We start from the raw sequence: 12,547 nt of genomic DNA on the forward strand, positions 1-12,547 counted from the left end.
CACTCAGCTCAAGAATATCAGTCAGCACATCATAAAGTGCTTTTGAAACACACCTCAGTTTCAAAACGGTATGTCATGAACCACAGGGGGAACAGTCATTCAGAGAAAACAGTTGTAAAACTTCATTAGGCTTTCAGGACTAGTTCCATAGCTTTTTGGATACAGGCCAACATGCTCGGAGAATGGTCTAAAATACAGGCCAATTTCAATGCTCCAGAGGAAAGAACAGCAATCTTTAAGCCATAAGGCTACATAATAGCTTTTCACATTCACATATTGCAAAATGTTTTTCAAATGTCAGTATATGTGGGGAAAAGATAGAATATCACATTAACATGAAGTATTTCAGAACAACAGTTCTAAAATATTTTCATCATAGGACTCATTAAGAGGTTTTAAATTTTAGTTCTGAGTTGGTTCTACCTGTCATCCTATTCTAGTCCATAACTCATTGTAATCATGTTGACTGGGTACACACATCACATTAGCTGCTTTGAGTAACTGCTTTGTGTACAGTATAAATTTCAATCAAGTATGTATGTAAACCAGAGGTGGGAAACCTAAGGCCCAGGGGCAAATTGCATCCCTTCAACCAGGTTTGTGTGACTGCTGGGACTTGTCCAGGCTGTGCCTCCATAGGCCACATTCTTCACATGCCCTGCTCCATGCTCTCTCTGAGTACTTTTGCCGGGCTGGAATATGATCATGTCTCTTTCTTGCCTGGCTGGAGAGTGGTATGTGTGTGTGCATGTGCATGTGCATGCATGTATATGAACGTGTGTGTGTGAAAACCTCTGTCTTTTGTGTGGCTGGAATACTTGGCCATTGTACCAAGATAAGAGTTACATACATTGCCCTACCCAACTGTTGCCTCTCACCTCACACACCCCTTCCCAACTCCCAGAAGGTCACCCATGAGCAAATGCTGCCCTCAGGCTGAAAAAGATCCCCCATTCCTGCATTAAGCTGTAGTTGAAATAAAACAATGCAGCAACCAATACCTACTATGATGTCCACAGATGGTCTCAGTAAACAATCCCTTTAAAAATCCACAATGCACAACAGACTTTTGGCTCTTTCTGATCTGTTCTTGTTGGCACTTGCCCGACCTCTCCTACGCTGAAATAGTCCACATTTCATTGAATTCCAGCATTGGACACCCATCCTCCCTTCCTACTGCTGGGAAATAAACAATGGACTGACTTGTCAAGTAGTCTAAATTAGGGCTCGTGTTTTCTCCTAAACAAAATATGGATGATAAAACAAGAACAAACTTGGGGGAAATTCCTTTGCCAAATCAAGATCTCAAAAGCACCAGAAAAGAACGTTAAATGTAGATCTATGCACATTCATATGCACATGGGACCCTTCTGAATGCAAAAGTTTCCATTAAATTCAAAGAGTGAGACAATAATTAGCAAATAATATAAATACAATCATTTATCAGCAACCTCTCTGCTCAAAGGTCACATGCAATATTAGGGGGAGCATCTAAAAATAGTGACATAAAAGTACACTAAAAAACAACAACAAAAACAACCCAGCAAATTAAAACAGCAGCAATAAATATGAACAAAAATATCAAAAGTAGGAAAAACCTAATCTGAGTGAGGCATCTCCTTGTGGTCACTGCAGTTTCTATACTCAGATCAGATTACCAGATTGAGTCCAATGTATTTTGCTGCGGAAGAATGTAGTGTTTCAGAGACTGAAACTCTAGATATTTTCAGAAAGCTTGGCTCTTCTGGGTCAGAGTTTGGTTTACTTAATCTTCTCATGATGGGAATTAGATTTCCCTTGTGGTGACATCCACTGCCAGAAATGGATGCATCAAATTTCGAGTGCCAAGGAATTAATGTACCAATCTGCATAAACAAATCCCTGAGATAAACAGCAGCATTTCTTTTTCAATATTACCAGGCTCTAGGTTATTGCAACTACTTTGTATATATGTAAATATACATATATATATACTTGTCCAAAATTCATGATACTGTAATTTTTAATAATAGTTTTATTGTAAAGCCCTTTGAACATAGTTATAGAAAATTTCCACTACATGAAATTGACTAAATCTGGAGTAATCATTTTTTCTTTTGATCTGTGAGGAATGTGTATGGGGGGAGCTGAACAGAAAAAAGTGTATCTATATAAAACATGGAATGAGTTATGTACTGAAATTTTTCATGTCACACTTTTCAAAAATAACAATTTAAATTATGTTTTAACTTCTTTGTTGTAGAATAACTAAATGATTTTGAGTTTTGCTCTGAAGATGAAATGTGACAAAAATTAGTTATAAGAATAACTAATTTTCAAAAGTTTACTTCTGTGACCATACACAGAAAACATAGAGGAAGAAGAATGGAAGATGGAAGAATGGTGCAGAGGGATACATGCACTGGTTATCTTCTGCTTGGACTACTGCAATGCACTCTATGTGGGGCTACCTTTGAAGGTGACTCGGAAACTACAATTAATCCAGAATGCAGCGGTTAGACTGGTGACTGGGAGCAGCCACCGTGACCACCATAACACCAGTCCTGAAAGATCTATATTGGCTCCCAGTACATTTCTGAGCACAATTCAAAGTGTTGGTGCTGAGCTTTAAAGCCCTAAATGGCCTTGGCCCTGTATACCTGAAGGAGCATCTCCACCCCATTGTTCAGCCTGGACACTGAGATCCAACAGCAAGGGGCTCCTGGCAGTTCCCACACTGTGAAAAGTGAAGTTACAGGGAACCAGGCAAAGGGCCTTCTCGGTAGTAGTGCCCACCCTGTGGAATACCCTCCCATCAGATGTTAAGGAGATAAGTAATTATATAACATTTTGGAAACATCTGAAGACAGCCCTGTATAGCGAAGCTTTTTAGGGTTGAATGTTTTTCTATGTTTTTATATATGCTGGAAGCTGCCCAGAGTGGCTGGGGCAACCCAGTCAGATGGGCAGGGTACAAATAATTAGTAGTAGTAGTAGTAGCAGCAGCAGCAGCAGCAGCAGTAGTAGTAGTAGTTATATTGTTATGGGTTTGTGGGTACCCTGGCTCCTCCAGATTCCTGGGTGCTGGGGTTTAATCAGTGCTTTGAGAATTAAGATGGGCCGGCAGACATCCTACACACACACACACACACACACACACACACACACACACACACACTGCAAAGGAAATGATTAAACAGTTGGTTTCCAAATGGGTGCCAATGCCTAAGTGAAAACCATTTGTTCCTCTTCTTCTGGAGAAGGATGGCAGAGAGCGGTAGCAGTTAAAGTTTTCAAGGAACAAGTATTATAGGGCATTTTCATACCCTCACCTATTTTTAAAGTAGGCTCCAGGGGCAATTAAACAGCACTGCAACTGAAATATGTGTAAGTCAGGGGCTACATCTTTGTGACAGACACTAAAGACCAAATTGCTTTCACTAGAAGGAGTATACATGATTGGAGTGACTATCAGATAGGAAAGGTATATTGAACAATAAACCAACTTCTTTACCTGAACAATAAACCACTTTATTTTTTGCTCTCCCTCAACCTCAAATTGTAAAAACCAATTCAATTACATGCATATTGTACATCTATTGAACCATGAAGGCTGCAGAGAAGACACACTCAAGATCTCATCATACTTGCTCTAGTATCTATGACCTGCTATAATACTTACTGTACCTAATATGCCTCCCATATAACAAGCCTTAGTTTGAAAATTCCATTTTTTTTTTTGCTTTTAGATTTCATTGTCATGACACTATATGGAAATTTCCAATGCACTTTTAAGTTTGCTGAGTTCTGTTTGTTTGAGAAGTACACTTAAATCTAAAGAGCCACATTGTATACATATTATATCTGTAAAAATATTCTGTTACTCACATACCATTATATTTTTTTTTTAGTCAAAGGGTTGTTTTGATATCCAGATCCTTTTTAATTGTGGTTGTATTATATAGTCTCATCATAAAAAACTCTGTTCTATATAACTGCATCTCTCTAATTTACCTTTTATACTGAATATGCTCCATGTATGGTCCTGTAATGGTTTACATGACTATGAGTTAGTGTGTACATATCTTTATGACAAATCAATAGGAAATGTAAGAAAAAAATGATGTAAGGTCTGCAAAGCAAGTAAATACTAAACTGTGTAAGAATATGCTTATAGAAGGTAGAACAGGAAAAGTTAAAATCTGGAAGGCAGGTAAACACAACTTTGGTTTGTTGTGATACAATAAATTAAGTTCTTTGGCATACTTGCATGGAACAACATTTCATATTTAATTTTTTATGGGATTTCATTTTCAGTACTAATTGGTTACTGAATAATGTAGTTTTTAGATATTTTATTGATAGAATTATTGATAGAAGGGGAAAGGTCAAGTGCAACAACTTCAGCTTATGGACAGAGGCCATTGCTCAGTGGCTGAGCACCTGCTTTGCATGCAGAAGGTCCCAGGTTTAATTCATGGAACCTCCATTTAAAGGGGATCTGATGATGTTAAAGTCTTTCTGCCTTAGACCTGGATAGACAATACATGTTAGGTAGATGCTGGATAAAATTCATGACCTGGTAAAACACAGCTTTAGAATATTATTTAAAATTCTGCTGTGCATTTCCTTCTTGATCCCCTGTCTGAATTTGATTGTTTTACTACTTAGTAGATTCAACATTACATTAGTTTTACTTTATTTACTTTTGTTTTCGTTTAGCATTAACCAGCTTCTGAAATATTTTATCCATTTTAATCGTTCTGTCTCATATATATTTAGATTGGGAGGCTGTGAGCAGAAACTATTAATTTATATTTCTGCAGAACACTCTATACATTTAATGTGGTTTTTTTAAAAAATAATAAACAAATATAATGTCTGCTAGCTGATGGTATTACTACTTACAGTGGTACCTCAGGTTAGATACGCTTCAGGTTACAGACTCCGCTAACCCAGAAATAGTGCTTCAGGTTAAGAACTTTGCTTCAGGATGAGAACAGAAATTGTGCTCCAGCAGCGCGTCAGCAGCAGGAGGCCCTATTAGCTAAAGTGGTGCTTCAGGTTAAGAACAGTTTCAGGTTAAGTACAGACCTCCGGAACGAATTAAGTACCTGAGGTACCACTGTATTTAGAAGCACAGTTTCCAGGACAATATGTAGATTAAAATAATAAATATGATGAACTTGTATAAAGCCACAGAAAACTAACTGCAAAAAGGACAAAATCTAGCAAAGCCATAAAAACAAAACTAAAAAAAGAAAGAAAACCTGCTGAAATGTCTGACACTGATAAACTATGAAAGCTGGCACCAGGCGGGCTTATTTGAGGAAGGGGTTCCTGAGGTGGGGTGCCAATCCTCTAGTTAGCCACCACCCACCACAGTTACTTTCAAAAATACTGTCACTTCAGGTTAAATACCTGGCCACTGAGATATTAGAATAATGCCAGATGAAGGACAAGGAATGGCTCGGAGAGCAAGGTAGGCAAGGCAAGTCTCAAAGCTGTGACAAAACACTGAAGTGATATACTCTGGTGGCAAATTAAACATGATTTACTGAAGACGGAAAGGTGGTTCTACTTCCATTTGGATCTTTCCGATTTCGTCATTATTATGTATCATCACACAGAGATATTGCATATATGTTCTACTCTGTAGAATCCTGGGTTTTAATTGATTAATCTGTATCTTTACAAGTATGAAGACTAACAGTGAGCATTGCTCATCAATATTCTCAGGTGGTACTAATTCTAAGGTACTGATTTCCATATTTTTCAGGATATATTTGCATCCGCATCATAAGCATACTGGACTAAGTACTTTACCTGCAGGCAGATGCATAGCAGAGTGTTCCCTTTCTGGGCATATGTGCAAAAGTATTGAATTTAACATGTCACCCTACACAGAAAATGTGAGATCTGAGCACTCTGCTCATATTGCCATCCAGGGCTCCCCATTCTATTAGGCAAGTAGGAGGAAAGGGCATGTTCAGCTGGCATATGGGATAAACATAAACCATGTTCAGGATTTGCCTGAACACATGACAGCTTAAACTATGGTTGGGGTAGGAATGCACACATACAAGCTCAGCCTGCAATATTCCCGGGCTGCTGTTCATATCTTCATGTGATTTTTGCAAAGGTCTGAAGATGGTTTTTAAGCATGTTCAATTGAATGTGCTCTCCATAAACAGAGGTCTGAGGATGAGGTGTGTGCTGCTGCCCTGTCCATAGTTTGATCATTCCCATGTTCAAGCAAATGTCACCAAAAATTGTCTGATGGGATTTCCAAGTTAGTTTCCATGCCTGCACACCATAGAAGGAACTCTGCTGCGTCCTACAGGGATCCCTCTATGCAAAAATAGACAACAGACTGGGTTACGACCATCTTGTTTGATTAAAAAAAATGATTGCTTTCTCTTTTTTAACCCTTTATTCATTTCATGTACTATGTATGTTGACTTCAACAGGCCTTACTTTCACCCCTCCAACAACAGCCTTTGTTATAACAGTAGTATACTGTAACAACTAAAATAATGCTTTAGATCAGGCTGCAGTTGTCAGTGCAATGTGGCTGATTTTTCATAATTCGAGAAGAATTGTGCAGAAAAAAACAGATGTAAAAGAGGCCAAATCCATTAGCCCATTAAACATTTCCCCCCATAAAAAGTATAAATTGACATGTGCAGATTTATCCAAAAGATAGAGAGTATTCTGTAAATTTATATAAATTAATTGGTTAGACTAGAAATCTCTTCTTCATCCAATAAGATCCAATAAGTTACATGACTGAAATTATCCTATTACAACATGGCCTATACTTCTTGTTGCTCTGTTGCTCTGTTTACTTATTATTCCAAAGTGACTTAGATTTCGTAGTGTTTTTTTAGAAAGCATACTGAGCTGTCTCTCTTCTCTATCTTATTCAGCTTCAATGTACCTCCAGAATTTGTACATTTTCAATTTCAACAGTATCAGATGGCAGAGAGCCAATGTCCCTCTAATACACTGTGCCTATCAACTGTCATACTTTGCTTGTTGAAATTGCCATAAGCTGTCTAATGTCATGTAATTTCAGTAAGTATAACATGCCACATATTTAAACTGCAAAGATGTTTTCATGAATTAAGTCTACCTGAAGCAGCAAGCCAGATGTTGGTTTCATTCTTTGATGGAATAGCACACTAAGCGTTCGATTCTGTTGTTCCAGGTCAAAAACTCTTGTCTTTAACTTTAAACACTCCTCCCTCAGGTCCTAGAACAGGGAAGGAAATCTGAATTAGCAAAAAAACAACAACCCACATAATTCAAATATTAACTGAAAAGTCAATGAATATTATAATGCATGTGACAGAACACCACCCTTCTGTTAATGCCTGTGACAGAACACTACCCTATTCTGTTAATAGGAGGAATCCTATTTGCTAAAGGCTACTTGATCTTGTGGAGGCCTCTGCTGACAGAAGGATGCAAAGTGCTTTTCACTTATCTCCTGCCCTCCTGTACCTTCCACAACAACTTCCACACAGCACAGCAGCATCCCTCAACCACCTGGAGCAGATTTTCAGGTGTAGAAGAAGCAACAAAGAAGAGGTGAAATTGGCAACACCATATCCCTCCTTCCATCACTAGAAGTGTTGGCCAGATTAAAAGCCCTCCTGCATGTAAAGGTAAAGGGACTCCTGAATGTGAGGTCCGGTCGTGGATGACTCTGGGGCTGCGGTGCTCATCTCGCTTTATTGGTAGAGGGAGCTGGCGTACAGCTTCCAGGTCATGTGGCCAGCATAACTAAGCCGCTTCTGGCGAACCAGAGCAGTGCACAGAAACGCCATTTACCTTCCCGCCGGAGCGGTACCTTTTTATCTACTTGCACTGCATGCTTTGGAACTGCTAGGTTGGCGGGAGCAGGGACCGAGCAACAGAAGCTCACCCCATTGCGAGGATTTGAACTGCCGACCTTCTGATCGGCAAGCCCTAGGCTGTGTGGTTTAACCCACAGCGTCACCCGCGTCCCTTCTTCCTGCCTTTAGGATGAAACAAATGGATTCCTCCCCAGCTTTTAAAATTAAGCAGATTTTTAAAAGTGAAATTTCAGCACTAGCATGTCATAAGAAATTAAAAGGTAGTATTTCTAAATACCTAGTATATTTGTTTAGACTGGCAGTTTTCAAGTATTTATTAGCTTAAGAAAAGTTTTAATTAGTTTCATTTTGTCTGGATACATAATAATAAATAGAAAACATGAAAAGCAATGCACTTTCAGAAAGCTGCATTTTCATTTCTCCAACCAAGAGGAATAACCAACAGCACTCTAGAAACAATGCTATGTGGTACTGTGTGTCAGAGAAAGATGAACCAAGCAAGACCATATTTCATCGCAATCACAAGCAAACAGTGGGAAAGGCAAACATAACCTATGCCAGGTGAAAACTGATAAAAACTATATGCAGCCACAGGAATAGCTATGTTTGACATGAGTATATTACATTAATCTTCTCAATCGCTTCATTATAAATCAAGTAGCATTGACAGCATATACATCCCCTCTATTGATATGTTCCTTCCCAACAGCAGTTGGATGCATTGGTTGTGATGATACTCCAATGAGACTTACCAGACACAAAATTATATCTCAAGTATCATCTGGGTACACAGACACTGAGGTATTAAATCACCACACAAATATGTATGTGCTATATGAGCAAGATACTGAATCTGCTTTCCTATCCATTTCTTCCTTTTCACAGTAGGCATGCATGTGTTGATGCAGGCCCATTCATCTGTTCTGTTGTATTAAGGAATGGTGAGCTTCTGAATTCTTGAAGGCCACTCCATTCTCCAGGTAGTTGTCTAGGAGTTGTAACAATTCATCCCTCCCTTGGGCAGTCAGGTTCTTTACTAAATCTAGCATCCCACATGCCTATCCATAAGGGGATTTCATTTTGTTGGGAAGTGAGGGAAGAAAGGGTTAACACTCCCTTCCCAATGTCTGTGCTCCTGGCAAAACACACCCTGCACTTCAAGGGGGAAGGGGGGAGGACTAGTGGGAAGCTGTGGAAGCAGTTTTGTGCCACTTCCCACAGACCACACTTCCAAGAATACCCTGGAAGCAATGCAATGGGACACAGTTTGGCATCACTCCAAAGACATTCCAGGAAATGCAGCCAGTACATAGCTGTAGAGACCTACGCATCATCCACACTTCCTCTTGTCCTGCTGCTTTCCCCCAAGAAAAGCTGCTCTTTAGCACTCAGTTGGAGCAAATGACAATTCAGGTTTTCTCTGAATTGATGTTTGCTCTGATTGAGCACTAAAGAGCAGGTTTTCCCTGGGAAGGGAGTGGGAAAGGGGAAAACCACTTGGACGAGTCCCTAGAAACTAGGGTTCCATCAGGATTTTCTGGGCCCAGTACACTGTATATATGTTCAGCTCAGCGCTCCATCATGCCTACAATCTAATGTTAAGAACTGCTGCTTACATGCACATTGCAACTAAAACAAGAGCATATGGGCAAAGTAAGAAGGTGGGTGGGTTGTGGTCTCAATGGCATTGTGCTTTAGTGTATGCTCAGTCATTCCATGGGCAAATTAAAAAAAAAAAGTAATTTAAGTTTAAGGAGATCTGCAGCTTGGGTTCCTTGGGAACCCACCTACAATCCCCCTGAAACTAAGTAAAGACGTTTCTTCTGCCCATATTATGGGCAGGAGCCATCATTTCCGTTTCAGGCCTACAATGGAAACTGTTGAGATGGCTCAGTAGCATGGAATTTCCATTTCCATTATATGCTGCATTAATAATAAAATAAAATAAAAACATCAGTTTGCTTCTCCTAAACATGAGAACAGCTGCACTAACTACCTACATTCCTGTATTTTATTTTTGAAGGGCGCAAAGCACAATGAAAAGTCTTGCAGCTTCCCACATATTTACTTGTTAACAGAATTAACAATAAATTGAGTTATATGAACCTATTGAAGTAGCAGGCCAGAATGTTCACAAAAATAGTCTTTTTTTGTCTGTTCTTGGTCTGCTGTGCCTAAGCCAGCACGGTGAACAGAGAAGAAGAGGTAACACAATGAGACACTTTTGTTAAATGAAAGCTGTAAAAAATGTGGGTTAGCTTTAATTCAAAGGTAAGGCTGGATGAATTAAGAAGTCATTTTGCCTGAGCACATTACAAGGGAAGTGCTTATTTAAAGTACCCCTAAGGCGAACCAAGTTATACATTCTCTGCCTTCCAAAGTGACAGGGAGGCAATGCTATCTTTTATTTGAAGTGTAGCAAAATTCTAAATCCTCTAATTCTGCAAACAGAAATCCCTGTATAACTGCATCATCTCAGACCTTTTATGGGGAGCCTATATATATAATTTATATATAAATTTAACCAAGCAAAAGCACTAAGGACAGTCCTTATGAGGTTCTAACAGATAACAAATTCACTGTAAGACTAGCTGCTCCAATTGAGACTGAACCCCACAGTCAAAAGAAGAAGAAGCGCTTCACGAGAACTAGCAATTCAAACTAACCACAGGTCAAGTAACACCTTCTCCGCACCATTCCTTTCAAAAGCTAAACTCTCCTCTCCCGTATTTATTCTAAAATAAAGAATAAAACGCATGTTGTTAGATTGCCCAACTATTGGAAAAAGGTCTTTAGCAGTACAGTTGTTCAAAGGAAGATTTTTTTTTTAAGGCGAAAGTAGATGTAAAATGATTCCCCCCACATTATGAGACAGACTCTTCCTAGGCTCTAGAATAGAAATGGGGGACCCGTAACCTCCAGACAATGCTGGACTACAACTCCTATTTCTGACTACTGATCATGTGGGTTGGGGCTTATTGAAGACAGAGTTCAACAACATATGGAGGTCAAAGGGTTTCCTATAACTTTTCTAGAACATCCAATCTCCTCATAGGAATAGTTTCTCTTTTAAGGCCACATAGTTTCTAGCTGCAGATGTTACTACTAAGGTGTTGAGTACTGGAAGTTCTTAAAAGAAGTGAGTATGATCTGGGGAAGGTTATCATCTGGCTGGACTTACCAGGAAGAGTTCAAAATATCTGAACTCAATATGAATATATATTTCATCTCCCTCCATGCCAATCCACTGCTATGAAGAGCTTTCAATATTCATCTCTACCGTTTCCCACAATCCAGAAGGAGCAGGAACCTGTATAGCATAGCACTTCTTCTTAGTCAGTACTGTATTCCTATTATATGTTTCCTCCTCCTCCACCACAGTCAATATATTGTTTTTCTTGGGTGTTAAAACAACTCCGCATTTACCATCCTATTAGGCCATAAAACAGCCCCCTAAGATATACATGGCTGGGCTCCTTGCTACAACAGTCGTGAATATAATCAGCAGCCACATGGGTTATGTGGATCAGATGGAATCAGTTTAGATTATGTGGTTAGGCCTACCTGGCAAAATACATGGAGCCAGCAAGGGTATGGTGGTCTTCACTGGTCCTCCACATGGGGCTGGTAAAGGTAGGGCTGGTGAACTGTGTGGGAAGGTAAGAGCTGGAGTGTTTTAGTTCTGTTTCACAGAATGGGGCCAAAATTGGCTTGAAGGTAGCATCTGAACCAACTCACGATCACTTCTAATGTCACAATGTTGATTTTACTAGGAGAAATGGTGCTAGCATGGGTACTTCCACACAATCCATCTTCCACTGAGTTGCTAATTGTTGCTGCTGAGGTATGATGCCTACATGGAAACAGCAACTACATTACCAGGCTTCAGGCCTTAAACTGAATCTTAAACTACCATGACAATGGACCAATCTGATCTCCTGAATATGGACATTCAGGTTCAAGTAGCATGCCTCTAAGAACCAGTTGCCTGCAAGGAAAAATGGGAGTTGTTTTTTGCCTTCCTGTCTTACTTGTGGTCTACCCAGAGGTGTCTATGAGAAACACAATGCTGAATTGGATGGTCTTTTGGTTTGGTCCAGCACTGTTCTAATGTTTCTGTTTCAGCGTGAGAGGAAACTAAAGAGTGAAAGTTGTTAAGACAGGCAAGTCCAGCTTTAATTTCCCCTCAAAATTATCTGCAATGTGAAATAACATGGCAAGAGGACTCCAGCCAAAGAAGCTCCTGGCTAGAGGCTGAATGAAATAAGTTAGAAGCTAGTCTTAAAACTTAAGACATGAAATATTTTCTGGAAATGTTTATGATTGTTTGCTGGTCTGTTATTCCCCTATCGGTTTTTAGATGCCTCTTAAGTAAAACCGTAACTTGTGGAAATGATGGAAACAAAACAACAAAATGCAGTGCTCTGAGGCAGAACTCCCAATTTAATATATTTTCCTTCATATTTTCACTCAAAAACTAGGCTCACTGGAGGAGTTCCATATGTCTTATAAGGAACGATCTCCTCCAAAAGTACCCACTTCAAACTATAAATTTGATCTCAAGGATTCAGTGACATTGATAAATCACTCAAGGTTTTGCTCTCTCAGTTGGTGTCACCATGATCTCTCGGCGGAACAGAAGCTTCTCATATACTTCTGGGTATGCAGTACTTCATCCCTTACATTATTATAGTATGTATTTAATT

General features: G+C 39.4%; 1 protein-coding gene across 12 annotated transcripts in view; it reads right to left on the reverse strand.

Annotated features, from left to right (window-relative positions):
• The window catches only part of NCKAP5 (NCK associated protein 5), a 632,725-nt gene that overhangs the window by 131,771 nt on the left and 488,407 nt on the right, over positions 1–12,547 (reverse strand). For all 12 annotated transcript variants that reach the window (XM_079992729.1, XM_079992727.1, XM_079992728.1 and 9 more), the window contains one exon: positions 7,115–7,234. In XM_079992729.1, the coding sequence (XP_079848855.1) occupies positions 7,115–7,234 (120 nt within the window). The remainder of the gene's footprint in view (positions 1–7,114; positions 7,235–12,547) is intronic.

This window comes from Podarcis cretensis, assembly GCF_951804945.1.
Source record: "Podarcis cretensis genome assembly, chromosome: 1".
NCBI lineage: Eukaryota > Metazoa > Chordata > Lepidosauria > Squamata > Lacertidae > Podarcis > Podarcis cretensis.